The sequence below is a fragment of the Neophocaena asiaeorientalis genome, unplaced genomic scaffold (assembly GCF_003031525.2).
Source record: "Neophocaena asiaeorientalis asiaeorientalis breed wild unplaced genomic scaffold, Neophocaena_asiaeorientalis_V1.1 scaffold30, whole genome shotgun sequence".
Lineage (NCBI taxonomy): Eukaryota > Metazoa > Chordata > Mammalia > Artiodactyla > Phocoenidae > Neophocaena > Neophocaena asiaeorientalis.
The window spans coordinates 9,839,241-9,855,152 of record NW_020174923.1 but is presented as its reverse complement, the minus strand read 5'-3'; the positions used below and the strand labels follow the sequence as shown (position 1 = coordinate 9,855,152).

The 15,912-nt window shown below is 54.1% G+C and overlaps 1 protein-coding gene across 2 annotated transcripts in view; it reads left to right on the top strand.

The window, feature by feature from the left end:
* RBFOX3 (RNA binding fox-1 homolog 3) overlaps positions 1-15,912 on the top strand; it is a 334,917-nt gene that overhangs the window by 239,178 nt on the left and 79,827 nt on the right. Inside the window, exon 1 of one of the 2 annotated variants that reach the window (XM_024760893.1) lies at positions 15,457-15,907. The exons of the other annotated variant lie outside the window; for it this stretch is intronic. Coding sequence (XP_024616661.1) covers positions 15,803-15,907 — 105 coding nt within the window. The 5' untranslated portion in view covers positions 15,457-15,802. Of the gene's footprint in view, positions 1-15,456; positions 15,908-15,912 lie in introns of those variants that run through there. 2 annotated transcript variants of the gene reach the window in all.

Below are 15,912 nucleotides of genomic sequence, written 5' to 3'. Positions count from 1 at the left end.
ATAGCATGAGTGACATGGCTGGTGCCCACCACATCTCCCAATAGATGAGAGGGCTTTGAATTTCCCCTGCAACCTCATCCTTTGACCCACTGGGATTGGCCGTGGCAAACAGCATGTGTCTTGTGGGCTTGCCACTCTCCAAGGGCCTTCCCATGCCTCTCTCCATTCCCAGCAGACCAGCAGCTTGGGTACAAACCATGAGGCCACTTTGTTTACAATTTTTACACTGTGCTTTGGCCATGTGCTATCTCACCGAGCCTTGGGCAATAGTTAGGGTACTTTTCTTCCCGTTTTACAGATAAGGAAACTGAGACAAGGAAAGCTTTAGAACAGCTTTCTGCAACCATGGAAATGTTTTATGTCGGCATTCAACACAGAAGCCACTAGTTGCATGTGACCACTGAGCACTTGAAATATGGTGCAGTGGAGGAACTGGAGTTTTACTTTTATTTAATTTTAATTGAAGTTTTAGAGACTTACTGAGAGCATCTAATTACTTTCAGAACTGGGACCGAACCAGGCTGTTCTAGGTCACCCGTTCTCACCATAGAGGTCATGGACATCTCAAGGTCTACTATTGTGTTGACCTCTTCCTTGACTCTCACCTGGGCTAATTTCCCTCCCTGGAGAGAACCCCAAGATCTGCCGCTCTTCACAGTGGGGTGGAGAGCAGAGGAGTCGGGACCTTGCCCTGATTCTCGTTCCCACTCCTGCTGGGGGAGGGCTGAATGCGTGAGAGCTATAAGACGAGGTGAGATAGAGGGTGTGGCAGAGCAGGCCGAAGCCCACCTGAGAGGCATGGCCTGCTTCCCACCAGCTTCCAGGGATGGTGCCTAGCAGAGACCCCCCCAAAGGGGCCTGGCTGCAGCGGGGACCACTAGTTTCCTTTTCTGACAGCTCCTTGCCACCCTGTCTGTGTCTCCAGGGAAGATAACGTGAGCCAGCCAGACCCCACCCCATTACCTTGGTGGCATCCTTCTCTGTGTAGTTTCACTCCACGGGGACAGCCCCCACTGGCTTTGCTACTGGCCAGTGTTTTTCAGGCCTCCTCCTTCTCTCCCTGAGAACGAGCTCTCAGTCAACAACAGTCTCACGAGTGAACTGTAGACTTCGCGTTCTCAGCATCTTTGCGGGAGTGGGTTTGCTTCTTACCACTGGAAAAGCTTCGGAAAGCTTACAGGTATGGAGGGGCTTTCGGGCGTCCCTAAAAATCATAGCAGAGTGGCCTGAGGCCTGGACAATGCATGGAGGCGGGGGTGTCTCATTCTTCTGAGCCTCAGTCTCCCCCCGCTGTGCCCGTCCGTCTCTCAGGGATGTGAGAGGCACATTGAAGTGACGTATGGGAACGCACTTTGCGAGCTGGCGTGCAGAACACAAATGTCAGTGTTTCACTGCAGCCTTAGCACTGGGCCCTTGAGAGCTGCAAAGGCGTCTGAGTCAACCTCCTGCCTGGTGCACCTGGGCCTGTGTGGATGGAGAGGAGGCTGGCATGACCAGGGCAGAGGGCTTTCAGGCAGCAACCATCCCTCAGGGAGTTTGCCTTTTGGTCTGGTCCAGCATAGAGAATGACCGAGCGTTGCCCTCATAGCACTTGTGAGATGACAGCCCATCCCACACTCTCCTGACACAGAAAAAGACTTTCAGATGGTGAAGTCACTCGGCAGGCTGAGAAAATCAGAGGCAGGTGCTAAAGTTACAGTTGCATGTTGTCTTGGTTGCCTCGTGTAGGTGCAGGACCCCTCTTCCATGCCTGGAACTCTATGTGGGGCAGGGGGGCGGGTAGGCGGAAGAGCGATAGCACGAAATGATGGACTCATTGTGTTTTCTCTTTTTCTCCCTGCCCTGAAGGGGAGGTGGGTGGCCATAAAAAGGGGTGTCCATTTAGTTACAACCCCCTTGGCCACCAAAGCTCACGTTTCTAAAGGGAAGACTGGTCCCCCCACTTCCAGCTGCATGGAAGTTATGTCTATTGAAAGAAATATCTGTTTCCTGGTTTGCCCTGGGGAGAAGAGTGCTCAAAATAGCACCAGTAGAGGAAGGTGTGGAGAGTGATGGAGAGACACACACACAGAGACAGGAAGCCATGAAGGGGAAGACACACACAGAGAGAAGCCCAGACAGAGACAGAGAACAAGATGCAGACATTCCCAAAGGAGAGCTGTAAGTGGAGGAACATTTCGTCTCTATTCTACGTCCCCAGGAGAGAAAACACAGGTCATGGGATTCAGTGTGGCCCCCAGGCCTCTGTGTCACCATGCCCAGCCACCCACATATGCGGAAGACTTGAAGCAGATGGAGGATGATGGCCTCCATCATCCCTCTTGGCAGAAACCAGGAAGGAGCCCCCAGTGCCCACTGCTCCATTTTCAGTAGATGTTAGTCCATCCTGAGGGGATAGCCTGTGACTGGTTTCTGCCTGGTGGTCCCAGCATACTTCTGGGACACACTCCTCACCACCAGCCAATGTGAGCTCTGAGAATGTAAACAGGTTTGAGCATAAGCCAGAACAAACAGTAATTAGGAAGGTAAATCCTGTGCAAGAATAAGCAGAATGCATTTCAAATTCAAATAAGAATTATTTGTGGACTCTCTGCTCTTTCTGAATTATTCCATTTGCATAGATAATTGAGAGTTAACGATACTTCCTGCCCCAAGGCTTGGGAGGTGATCAGGGCAAATTCGGTCTGTTGAGATGGAGAGAAAGGCAACTTCACTGGATGTCTCACTTGGCCGCTGCAGAGACAAGGGACCCAGAACAAAGCCCAGCGTTTGGAGGCACTCAATAGATATCTGTTGAATTAATTAACATGATTTATTGAGCATCTACCGTATGCCAGCTCCTTTGTATACGGAATGTCTTTGAATCCCACAACGCTTGGGGGAGGTATTGTGTCCCATTCTTATAGATGCAGAAAGTACAGCTCAAGATGTTGAAGCACTTGCTCCGAGTTTCGTGGCTGGTCAGGCTAGAAATGGGCTTGCTTCCAGGTTGGGGTGACTCCCAAGCCTGAGTCTGTACCACTTCCTGCTGGTGGAGGGTTCTGCAAATGCTGAGGCCACGTGTGTGGTGGAAAGCAGGAGACCTGGGACTACAGTCTTCCCAGAAGCTCAGCTCTGCTTCTGTTCCCCAGGTAGGAGGGGGTGACCCCAAGCCTTTGGTTCCCCTCTCCACCCTGGACACTCCTCTGCTCTCTGTGTTTCATCTTATTCATCTGATGACATAAAGAGAATGATATGCATCTTTCTCCCTTCCTTCAAGGGGGCTGGGGCATAGAATGAAGCTGAGGGTAATCTAGGTGCCTGAGATCTGATCTGACCAAAGCACTTGAGGATGATGATAATTATTGCCCTGCCCTCTATCACTGGAATGGAATTTCCGAAGCCTCTCACAATACACTGGAAAGGAAAATCAATATGCTCACCCAGGAGCCAAATACAAACAAGTTCAGCCGCGTGGGAGCTGGCTGCTGGGATGCTTTTTCCCAGTGCAGGTCAGGAGGCAGAAGCACCAGCCACGAGCTAAGCTCCAAAGCTGAGAAGTCTTGGAGCGCTAGTTTCCTTGTCCTGTCCTGGGCAGGAGGGGAGAATAAGAAGAAAAGCCAGCCCACTAACACCACCATTGGCCACAGGCAGGACATAATGACAAGACCCAGTCCCAGACATCAGGACGGAATAAATGGAAGCCAAGCAACACAAAGAGATTTAAATGGAGCAAACCCTGTTGCTGGATGTCTGTGGTTGGGGTAGGGGGGATCAGTGTGTGCTTTCCGCCAGTGCAGACTTGTGTTCTCTGGACACTACCACAAGAAGAGACCCAGCGGGCATCCCACCATGGGCCAGGCACTGTTGAAGGCAATGAGTGGATGGTGCGGGGGCTGAGTGCAAAGACATCGTGCCCCTGCTCAAGACCAGTGTCGCCTGGTGGAAGTAGAGTGCAAACCACGTGTCCGTGTGTAAATTTCCAGTAGCCACATTTAAAAAGTAGAAAGAAACCTGTGAGATTAATTTTAACAATATACTTTATTTAAGCCAATATATCCAAAGTATCATTTCAATGTGTAATTGGATACACAAATTATTTTTCATTCTTTCTATCGTACCAAGTCTTCAAAATCTGGCTTGTATTTTGCACCAGCAGAGGCTAATGGCTCCTGTGTTGGACAGCACCAGGTCCAGAGAAAACCCTTGAAGAACCAAGAAGCAATTTGTACCTAAATTCCTGGTAGAACTCCCTTTCTCAGAATCAGAGCTTCCTTATTACAACCCACCTTGGACCATGTGGGTGCCTGGGATCTTAAAGAGACGCAAAGAGGAGAAAGTAGCCCAAGTTCATTTCTGCCATAGCAAGTATGGGAATAAGGGCTGCACCATGTGAAATTGGACAAAGCTGACATCTTCATGAGAAAGTGATCCATCTGATTTTTTTTTACCAATTTTCTTTGAGGAGAATTAGCCCACCAGACAGATAGAACACCGGATTTCTCCAATGCTGCCTTTGTCCATCTCCATCTCAATGATCCCTTTCCCTCTGCTGGTCACAACAGTCCTTCCTTCATACTCTCACCTGCCTTCCCCAGATCAAACTGGGAGGCATCAGGGCTTCCCCCCTAGCCCAGAACTCCTACCTACCTTCCTGTGTGCCAGCTTAAGGGATCCTCCTTTTAAACTGCCCCCAAACAGCTAGTGAGCCAGCCACTCTTTCCTCCAGAGAACCCGGCCCTCTCAAGGCTCCATTGACCCTCTCCACAGCATTTACTCTAAAAAAAAAAACAATTCCAATACAGTAAAAATTCTAGTCTCCCAGCGTGGATTTCCAATTACCCACACTTGGCCAGGTGGCAGCCACTTCATTATAATTCTGTAATTGCTGTATATAGAATTCCTATAAATTTGCTGTTAATTTTTAACCACTGCATCCTTCTCTTAGAAAGTATAGCAATGATTTGAAAATCTATAGACGATATTTTTAAGTGGATAGAGGCGGAGTAGGGGGAATAGTAGGGGCTAGGTCTAGAGAAAAATCCTAATAAAACAGCAGTGGGGTGAACATGAGAAGGCAAGTCTGGGGCTTCCTCAACTTCGATGCAAACATTTCTTCCAAGTATATGGTGTATTGGTGGCAGCAAGGATTGATCAGAGTCTGATCCAGGAAGATCCTTCTCTTAAATGAGAATGGCTTTGTGCACTGGGTTCTCCATGAACAAGCACATTCCCTGCCCGCACTGGGAGGTAGTTTACAAGCCCGGCTTCCGAGTGTAATCTTCCCGCATTGTACTGTTCCGTGCGCCTCCCCAAATCGCAGCACAGACCAGGTCTATAAAAGACGTTTTGGAGGAAATGGCAGCCACACAGGATTCCCCCCTGACCCCCACCAAACAAGTGAACACCCAGGTGCTAAGCAGAGAAATTAGCCTGCCTTTCAGGAGATGCTAATGACACAAGTTGGGAGGGCATGAGGTAGAGCCAGAAGGGAAACTATTGGACCCGCAGAAGCTCCAGGCACTGAGGACCAGCAGGGAGATGGGCTAGGTAGTCCTAATTAAGAACCTCTGGGGAGGTGGTCAGAGAATAAGAGAGCTGGATCTAGGACTTCCCTTGTGGCGCAGTGGTTAAGAATCTGCCTGCCAATGCATGGGCCACGGGTTCGAGCCCTGGTCCAGGAAGATCCCACATGCTGTGGAGCAACTAAGCCCGTGCGCCACAACTACTGAGCCTGCGCTCTAGAGCCCGCGAGCCGCAACTACTGAAGCCCGCGCGCCTAGAGCCTGTGCTCCGCAACAAAGAGAAGCCACCTCAGTGAGAAGCACGCTCCCCGCAACGAAGAGTAGCCCCTGCTCGCCGCAACTAGAGAAAGCCCGCGCGCAGCAACGAAGACCCAACGCAGCCAAAAAAATAAAATATAAAACTAAATTAATTTAAAAAACCACCTTACACTATAAAAAGAAGAAGAAAGAAAGAAAGCTGGATCTAGAGGAAGCCTTAAAGGGAGACTGTGCGGGTGAGAACTTGCAGGGTGAGATTTATTTGGCTGGGGTGGATGTTTTGGTGAAAGGTGGTCATCAGCAGGGCTAGCCACTGGCCGCCTGCAGCCAAGCAGTGAGGTCCTTTACACCCACCCATCTGCGATTGGCTCAGGAAGGCAGGGGTGTAAGCAGTACTGCACCCCCGGGGGGAGGGTGGTTCAGAGCTGTCCCTGGTGCTGAAGGACTCGCTCTTGCAGGGTTGAAGTGCTGAGTGCTTCCAGCTCTCCTTCCCGGCTTCCAGGAGGGCTGCAGCCATGGACCTCCACATCCAGTCCCTGTCCCCACCCCTGGAAGAGGGAGATATTGGCTCCAGGCTGGGAGGGTTATCAGGCGGCAGCAGCGATGAGAAATTGGGCCACGGAGCGATTTGAAGGTCCCAGTGTTTGATCTACTGCAGGGCTGGCTCCTTGCAGCTTTGCTGCTCCGAGTTTGGTGACCTGAGAGAATTAAAGCTGCCTTAAATACAGTCTCTGTTGGCTGTATATTAATCAAGCAGGAATCAAAAGTCACAGCATCCTAGGGAAGTAAGAAAAGGAACAGACGGCTCCCCCCCACACACCCACCCATCCTAATGCAGCAACTCTCAGCAGGAGGAAAGGCTGGGAGCTGCTAAGAGCAGCACAGGGCCCTCATCTGGCTGCCAACTTCCCCCAAACCTCCTTGCCAGTGAATTCTCAGAAACCTCATGCCTTGGAACTTTACAGTTGTGTCGATGCCAAAGCAGCACTGGACCCCACTGCTAGAGTAGATCAGGAAGGAGGAAGGCTTCCCCCTCTAAGAGTGAGAGGCAGCGGAAGGATGGGAAGCCAGCAAGGGTAAGGGCCCCAGAATAGCCTCGCGTCTGAGACCCCCTCAGCTCCGCCAGAGATGTCCCACTTCCCTTCTCCTGGCAAACTTTAGGGAATCCAAAGAAGCAAGCAGCGTCCAAGGCCCCTTTCTCTGCTGCTCTATCCTCCAGTGGGCACCAATTCATGTGTGTTCTGAGCTGCCAGGCAGGGCTGATGCCAGCCAGGGTCCTACCTTCCCCTCCCTCCTCACCCTGGCTCACCTCCTCAAAGCCTGAGAAAGAGCATATATTTGGCCTCTGTCACCCTGCAGGTAAGGCGAAGAGAGTCTGCAGGTAAATTCTGTTCCTCTGCTTCCTGGCAGACAGGCATGTCACCACCCCTGTGAGTCCTGGGACAAGCTCAGCTCCCATGAAACTTCATTGGAAGAGCCTCCTGCACCCAGTGCCCACCTCCCAGCACCAGCCACCTCCCTGTTCCATCTCTCTGTTCCTGTCTGCAGCTTGGCACTGGCCACCAGACACAATGCACCTACCTCCCCAAGGCCATGCACTTTGCCAGGACAGCACTGCCTCTCTGGGCCTTTGTGGCTTCAGGCTCCTAATGAGCTTTTAATGAGATACTCCTTTGGCTTTATGGGGCAGGAAGGGGCAGAGGAAGAGCCGGTGCCAGGCCCCCTCACATTCTGCTCCTTGCAGCCTTGAGGTTGCTTTTTAACTGGTTGAAGCTATAAGCAGATGTTTGACCCAGAATCTTCCAGATTTGTTCAGAGTTTGGAGGACCTGACTTTCACAGTCCCTGGGCCCAGACTGTCCCCTGATCATCACTCCCTCTCTACAGGGCTTCCTGGGTCTGTCCCTTTGTTGCCTCTCCTCAACCAAGGCTGAAGGAAGGGGCATTGGTTTCTCTGTTAAGTAAGATTTATTTTAACTGATGGCAAAGTGCAGAGTCCAACTACTTCAATTGCTGTCTATGAAGAGGCAGGGAGCACGGAATGGGCCCTTGCTGCCTCTACCCTAGGCAGCTCGGACCCATCCACTATGGATGAAAGAACGTGCCTTGACCCCTTTCCATGGCTCTCTGCTTAGGGACCCTCAATGCTTTGTGTCTTCAGTTCAATTCTAATTGAACTTGACACAAGTTCATGCTGGTTGCAACAATGGGAGATCCCCAGATATCAAGTGTACAGGCTTCCCTTCCCGACACCCTGAAGCGTGAGTGGCTGTTGTTGGGCCTCCTCCTTGGAGCACACAGCCTTGTTCTACAAGTTCTGGTGGGTGATTCCCACTCCCTCTTGGGCGTTAGAGGAGGTGACGGTGGCTTCAGGTGACTGGTCCAAGCTCCCCGGTCCAAGCTCCCCCTTGGAATTCCTTCAAGGCTTTTCCCCTTTGAATAAAATTAAGGTGGAAAAGGTTTGTGTGAGACACAAGGCAGAATTTCCTGACAGCCAAGGTGATAAAGATCTGAACGAGCTCCCCAGAGATGTCCAGGTCTCCCTCCGTGGAGTACTTCAAGAAAAAAAAAAAAAGTACCAGTCCCTGAAAGCTTCAGTGACTTCCAGCTAGAAGGCAGAGGGCTGGACGCTGTGATCCCCATGACCCCACCAACTCCATTGCCTGTGCCTGTGAGTGTGCCTCTCCCTTCCAGGGACTGTGTTTCGCTGCGGGGGGAGTGACCAGAGAGAAACACGACGCTGGCGCTGTCCCTGGTGCTGAAAGGCAGCAGGTACGGGCGCCGAGGGCAACTTTAGCGCTCAGGTGGGCCACCCCGACGGGGCTGCATGGGAGCTGTGAGTTATGTAGGTTTCTCTGGTCCCACAGCCTCTGCTGGTGATAAACCTGTAACATGAGCCCTGCCTTAGTGTGAGCAGAGGCTGTCGTCAGTCATGTCTGCACTGGGGACTCTGCCATCCAAGGGCATTTCATTGGTGAGCTCACCTCCAAGCAAATATACAGACTTCCTGTGCCTCTCAGGACTCTTTCTTTTCTGTGGACACTCTCAGTGTTGGCACGGGGAGCCAAGTAGATACGCCCAGATTTAGGTGGGACTGGAGAGCTCAGGTGGTGGGCCAGGCTCAGAGTGTGAGATGACAATCCAGGAAATTGAGCATCTCATGGCAGACCAACTAGGAACCCTGCAAAAGGGCTTCCTCTGTCCAGTGGCAGCTTCTCTCCTTGGCTTCATCATAGAGTTCAGCAACCCTACTGAGTTCCCGCGACCTCCTGCCTAATGAGAGAGAGGAAATTCAAGATAATTGCCGTGCAGACTGAGCGGCAGTGTGATTAGTAAATGCCCAAGCTACTGCAAATGACGATTACATTAACAGATTTCGTTTGGGGTTGATCCTGTTAGGAGAGAAAGCCAAAGGCTGGGGATGAGGTTGCTCAGTGGAGCACATGAGGCAGGCACAGTTGTGGAAGGGAATCTAAAGGCTCGTGTGAGTTTGTGAACCCGGAGGCTTGTTTTCCAGCCTGAACTCTACCTCTCCCTAGTTGTGTGACCTTGGGCCTCCTCTGTGATCCTGAAAGTGTCATCATAAACCGAGTGGGCATCGTCCTACCTTCCTCATCTACGACGTGAAGATCAAATGAGATGAAAAGGTTAGGAAAGCACTGAGCCAGTGTAAGGTATTGTTACAGTTAGCAATCAATAATGATAAGAAATCACCACTTTTTCCCTTTACACACTCTCATTCCCGAGAAGTTTAAGCAAACAGTCAGGCTCTTGAGACGTTTTTAAAAATTCTGCCCTTCTCCCTCCTCTGGCTTCTGTGGCTTCTGGGGCCAGCATCCTGAATGATGGCTGAGCCACACCAGAGAGCACAGATCTGTTTCTCCAAGGCTCTCTCAGCCCAGGCAGCCTCCTTGCCAGGAGCTCGTGGCCCAGTTGCAGCAGAAGCCTGCGAAGAGCTTTCCAGGGCTGTAGCTGCCGAGGCCTCTTACCCACCGAGCCCCGAGGTGGGACATCACAGTGCTGGCTGATTTCAGATGTTCTTTTGCTCTGTGCTGAGCTCTCTCTCCCTCTCCAGAAGAGCAGAAGGGAGAAGTCCTGGGGGCTCATTTAAAATAAATAAAGCTTGGCAACGGTGCTGAGTGGAAAAAGCAGGGAGGAATGGCACCCACAGCCCTTCTCTGAGAGCATTCCTCTGGCTCCCAGGCCCCGAGGGGAGAGGAACTTGCCAAAGAAAGATGTGCTTATAACTGCAACCCTGTGCAACTTCTGGCTCTGCCCATATATCTCGAGTGTGCCCTTTGCTTTCAGTCTCCGTATATTTATTATGTTTAATTTTGCCGGGACATGGTTGTAAGTGAGACGGATGGACCCGAATGTGGCTGGCAAACGCCTCTTAATTAAACAGATAAATAAACTTCCTTTGCACGCTGATTTCTACTTTTGCTGCAGTATCTGCTGGGGCCAAGGGGACAGGACCAGTGGGTAGGAGTGTCCCTGCTGGGCTGGACGGTGGGTGCTGGCCACGGCAGCCTGGGCTGGGACTGACTTTCCCTCTGTTGGGAAAGCACTTGGTGGCTCAGGGATGCAGAGGGGCCCAGGGCTGGGGAGCACCCCCGGTGGCCCCTCCTTATAGGACTGACCTCAAAGGGGAGGCTCTGGCTGGTGTGAGTGGGCCCTCTGCTGGATGCCTCTGGCTTCTCTCTGGCTTCTCTGGCAACTCCCCTGCCCTTCTGGGAGAACAGGACACACCAGGGTGAAGCAGAAACGGTCCCCATGCCCAAGTTAGGGAAGCCACCGCCTTCAGGGAATCTGGGGGGTTCCTACATTTTACACGATGACTTAAGAGCTTCTTCTTGTCCTCAACCTGACATCTCCCCAGTGGTGTCAGGGTGTTGGAGGCACCCCGAGCAGCCCCGAGCTTGGAACTGGCCCCTGACTCTACTCCTGTTCCCTTATCTGTGGAAATGGGGCACGAATTCCCCTGGGAGAGTGTTCAATTGGTGATGTGGGCATCTGGTTGGCTCACATAAAAGATGCTTCTTGGGTCACCCCATGCCCCCTTGCGCACACCCTCTGCCCCCTGAGCCATGGCCACCCTAGCCGACCCCACTGTGGAGGTGCCATGTACAATTCTGCTGCTCCCACCTCCTTGGTCCCCCAGCGCTCATGCCCAAGCCTGTGCCAAACACCCCAACACTGGGGCAGAGAGCTCTGGCTCCGCTGGAAGCACAGAGCACACTGTCTTTGTAGATTATGGCCCGGCTGCAACCGGAGACGGTGATCTCACTCCTTGTCTTGGGAAGCCTCTGCCAAGCTCCACGCTGCTCTCCCCGTGTGGGTGAAGTCTGAGGATGCCAGCCTGGGCGCTCAGAAGGGGAAAGAGGCACAAGCCCAGGAGTAACTTAACCCCAACCTATCCTCCCCTAAAGGCACTGCGGGGCTTCCTGTTTCTTGCTGGAATCTGCCAAGGTGCAGCCTTGGAATTTCCAAAGGATTGGAGGTGGTGTTGAGTTCGCCAACACTTTCCCAAATCATTTGGCCACCGAACCGCCACCTTTGTTAAAAACACAGGCCAGGGCTTCCCTGGTGGCGCAGTGGTTGAGAGTCCGCCTGCCGATGCAGGGGACACGGGTTCGTGCCCTGGTCCGGGAAGATCCCACATGCCGCGGGGCGGCTGGGCCCGTGAGCCATGGCCGCTGAGCCTGCGCGTCCGGAGCCTGTGCTCCGCAACGGGAGAGGCCACAACAGTGAGAGGCCCGCGTACCGCAAAAACAAAACAAAACAAACACAGACCATTTAAAACACTTGGGCACATTCTCTCCCAGGGAGACCCCGTGTCCCCATTTCACAGAGGTGCACAGCAAAGAGACTGAGAGTGTAAGGCTGTGGGCCTGGATCTCCCAGGCAGGCTTGCCCAGAGTGGGTGTGGGAGAGGGGGCAATGCCTGCACCCCCAATAGGGCCTCCTCCAGGGAAGGTGACACAGGGTGGGGACAGGAAGGAGCCAGGAGATCTCCAAAGCCTTGGAACCATCTGGACCTTTTGAGGTGCCTCCTTGCCTGGTATTTATAGTGGTGCCCAGGAGCACAGAAATAATTACAGCTCAGTTCCTGCCTCCCTAACAAGGCCCTTCTCAGATTCAGGGCGAATAGGATATTTTTTTCCTTGGCTCTTTTTTTAAGTAGTGAATATTAGCACCGGATTGACAGCTCGCAGCCTCCCTTCGCCCCAGAAGCGGAGGCAGCTAAGCACTGGGCGCCCGGGCATCCCCCTCCCCCTCAGGGCCGCCCACCCTGGCCCAGGAGACACCAGGGGCTCCGGAGTGCTGCGAGGAGTCCAGGGGATCTGAAGAATGTTGTACCCCACAGCCTAATGTGTTGCCTCTGCACCAGGCACTGGAGGTTCTGGGTGGGGATGGCACAGACTCAGAAACAATCGCATTAGACGTGGTCCGTGCCACTGGGGGGCTCCCAGGAGCACTTGGAGGGGCGCAGGGCATTCTTCCCCTTTCTTCTCCAGACCACAGCCAAGGAGTGGTCCTGACATGATCCAGACATACACACCAGGGGCACTGATCTTTCTGCAGCAGCCTGGCCCAGCGCTCTCAGTGCCTGTGCTTCCTAGGTCCTCCAGCAGCTATAGTCGACTCACCTTTGGAACGAGCCGAGCCTCGGGCTGGGGGTGGGGGTGGGAACAGGGGCAACCAAATGCATCCCTGCCCGGAGCTACTCCAGGCATTGGCATGAGGCTGTGAACCAGCCAGCAAGTTCCCTGCCCTCCTGACACTTCAACTCTTGAAGGGGAGACTGAGAAGTGATCGGGGGTGGGGGTGGGGGCTATTTAGCTGTTCCATGACCTTACCTCCCCCAAAAGTCACCCCCCCTCCCCCAGTGCACCGAGGCCTCTTCAATTTGCCATTTAGTCATTGGCTCCTAGTGAAAGTCACAAGTCCAGGACACAGCGCAGGAGGCCATGGGCACGCAGCCCCGTCCTGAGAAATAAGCCAAACATACATGTTGTTCAAATCCTTTTTCTGGAGGTTTTCTTTCTATTCTGTTTTGCTGTTCTCACTCTTGCTGGAGCCCGAGTGTGATTAGGTGGCTGATGGAGACAGGTGTTTAGACATGCTCTCCAGGCCTGACAATCTTTGGAGGTGAGGCTTGAAGGCAGGTGGCTACGCTGAGATGCCCACTGATGACCAGGTGTGAGGCTGCTGGAAGCAATACTGATACCGAGGCTGGCATTAGCCACCACCATGGTTTTCTAAGGGCCAATAACTGAGCTCAGGAGTCCCTCCACGAAAGCTTCCCTGACCACACGCCAGGTCTGAGCTCCCCCTATCCTGGGCTATCACAGCTCTCAGCACAGTAGGCTGCAGCCTTGGTTTCCCCACCAGACGGTGTGCTCTCTCCAGTACAAAGAATTTTATTTCTACAGCTCTAGCATCTGGTGCAGTGTCTGCACACAGTGGATTCACAGTAAGAAAAAGCATGAGAGTCAGCTCAAAGGGTGTCTCCTGTGTATTAGGCACTGTTTAGGATCCACTCCCAAGTCCTCTTATGGGAAGGATAAAGCGTTGATCTCAGTAGATGCTCTGTAACAACAGCGAATTAGCTAGTGAACGGCTCACAGGCAGGGTGGACTTGGAGCCCAGGGCTGAGTGTGAATGCTACGTGGCTGCCCAGGTTCCTGAGTGACAGCTGACAGGTGCTAGGAGAGGACAGAAGGAGGGGGAAGGCTTCTGAAACAGGACGGCAGAGCAGCACGACTCCGGACACAGGCGGCCTGCAGAGCTGCCCTGGGCTCTGTGGCCGGGGCCACTCTGGGGTGCCACCCTCCACACAAGAGCAAGGTCTCTGCTGGCAAACGCCGTACCCGGTCGGGTGCTCCTGCCGCAGATTCTCCAGGCCTCAACACTGGGCCACCCTGTTACTGTCGTAGGCTGTAGGGGCACCTCTTCTGGGATGCAAAGTTAATAACCTGTCCAGCCTGAAGGCAGGGGTGGTCTCTGCAAGTCCATAGCCAACTGCCCCCATCCCCACTCTGTGCCAGTGCCACACCTGGGGTCAGCACAGTGAGGGATTCCAAAAGAAAGGTCAGGCAAGGATGGCTACCTAACACAGTGGGTCAGCTCTCCCCACTGCCATCTCTCCTTTGACCCTCACCTCTTCTGTCTGCCTCCATGCCAGATGTTGCACAGCCCCCCTTTCCTTCTTAGAAGAAGGTGAACAGGAGGTGTTTCGTTCGAGGGACGTGCGGTGCCTCAGAGAGGGGTATCCAAGGGGCACACACCTGCCAGCCTCGTTCAAGCTGAGCTTGTTCCCAGACTGCTTGGAGGCAGCCCATCCGCAGTCCCCACCCCTTGCTGCTGCTTTCTAAATGGCCCTCATGGACACATCCTGCAGCAAGTGCTACAAGACATCTCAGACATCATCCACCCAAACTTTCAGGTTGGGTGCAGAAACCAAAGCCCAGAGAGAACAAGCAACTCTCCTAAGATCACACAGCAAGTGGAGCTGCCTCTTCCCACTGGTCTGGGAAGCTGGTCTTCCCACTGCCAGGCGGTCCCAGCACTGCTTCCCTCCAGAGTGGGGCTTGCTCTCCACAGTGAGAGCACAGGAATTACAGGTGCCTCTTAGGTAGGACAGCTGAGTCCAGAATTGGTAATAGGTGTCTGGGATTTGCATAAGGAAGGAAGTATGCATAAGTTGGGGCGAGAGGTTGGGTATGTCCCCCTGCTGTCTCTAACTGCAGTGAGAGGCAGACTGTCCCTCTCACAGCCACGCTCACCTGTGGCTTGTCCTGGTAAACTGGGGTCGGTCGGGGGGCATCTGGCAAGCGTGGACGCGTGACAGGCCCACGGGTGCGTGTGTGTGCCTGGTGAAGCTGCAGACTTATGCACGTGTGTATACACACGCGCCTGTCACAGTGGTGGTGTATGGACACAGTCAAGACCTCTGTCAGGCGCTGACTGGGGTCAGGGGTCCTACTGTGCCCTCCGGCTCCATTGATGGGTGCACACCAAGTCCGGTGTGTTTGTTTGGGTATGGGGAGGGGAGCAGGCAGCTGTGGCCAGTGCCCCTTGGCCCCCTCCCCTGTATATTTAGGGTCCACAAGACCGTGTGCCTGGGGCAGGCCTGGGGTGTAAATGGGGCCTGGGGGACAGCGGGAGGGTGGGAGAGCTTGCCAGGAGCTCCAGTTGGGCTTCCAAGCCTGGGGCAGCAGGAGAAGCGTTCTCTAGCGAGGAAGCCTCTGCGTAGATGCCCTCATTACATCACCGACATCCCCGCCACTGAGCCGGCCTCCCTTAGAAGAGGCGCTTCTCTGAACGCCAAGCAGGACGAAGCGCCTTCCGGTCGGGCCGCAGAGCCTGCAGAGCGGCTTCTTCTCTCCGCAGCGGCCGGTGGACAGAGCGGGGGCAAAGGAGATTCCACAGACCCCAAACTCGGGAGTGGCCGCTGGATGCGGGGAGGAGGAGGCGAGCGGAGGCCAGTGGGAGAGTGCGAGGACTGGCCGCGCGGGCGCCGGCGGGCGAGGGGTTAAGTGTGGGATCCGCTGTTGTGCTGTCGTTCCGGATTCTCTTCCCTCCGCGCGGGGCTGTTTGATGTTGGAGTACGCCAGGGACTCCCCCTCCCACCGCTACACACGCGCGCACACGCGCACACTCACACACGCACACGCACCACTCTTTGCAGACAGGGCTCCGGTGGCTCCAAAGTGACGGACTCCCTCTCCCCTGCTCCCCTCACCCATTCTCTCGCGCATATAGCCTCCCTTTGCTATATTCTCGCGCGCGCTCTTTCCAGCGTCCCCGCCCGGGCAGGGGAGCACCCGGCAGAGGCGTGCCGCTTTCCTTCCATGCCTCCGTCTTAAAGAGCGCCACGAGGGGGAGGGGAGGGCCGGAGGAGGAAGAGGAGGAGGAGGAGACCGAGAGGGCGCCCGGGAGGCAGGGCGCGCGCACACGCCGAGGGACGCGCGGAGGGTACGAGCCGCGCAGCGAGCGCAGAGCTTCCTCGGCCGCCGGGCGCCCCCCTGCCGCCCCATGCTGTGCTCCATGGCGAACTCGGGCTGCCTCCTGCTGTCCAACTCCGGCAGCATGCTCCCGCACTCCGTGCCCTGCCCGCCCGCCTTCCTCTACCTCCAACAGGTCAG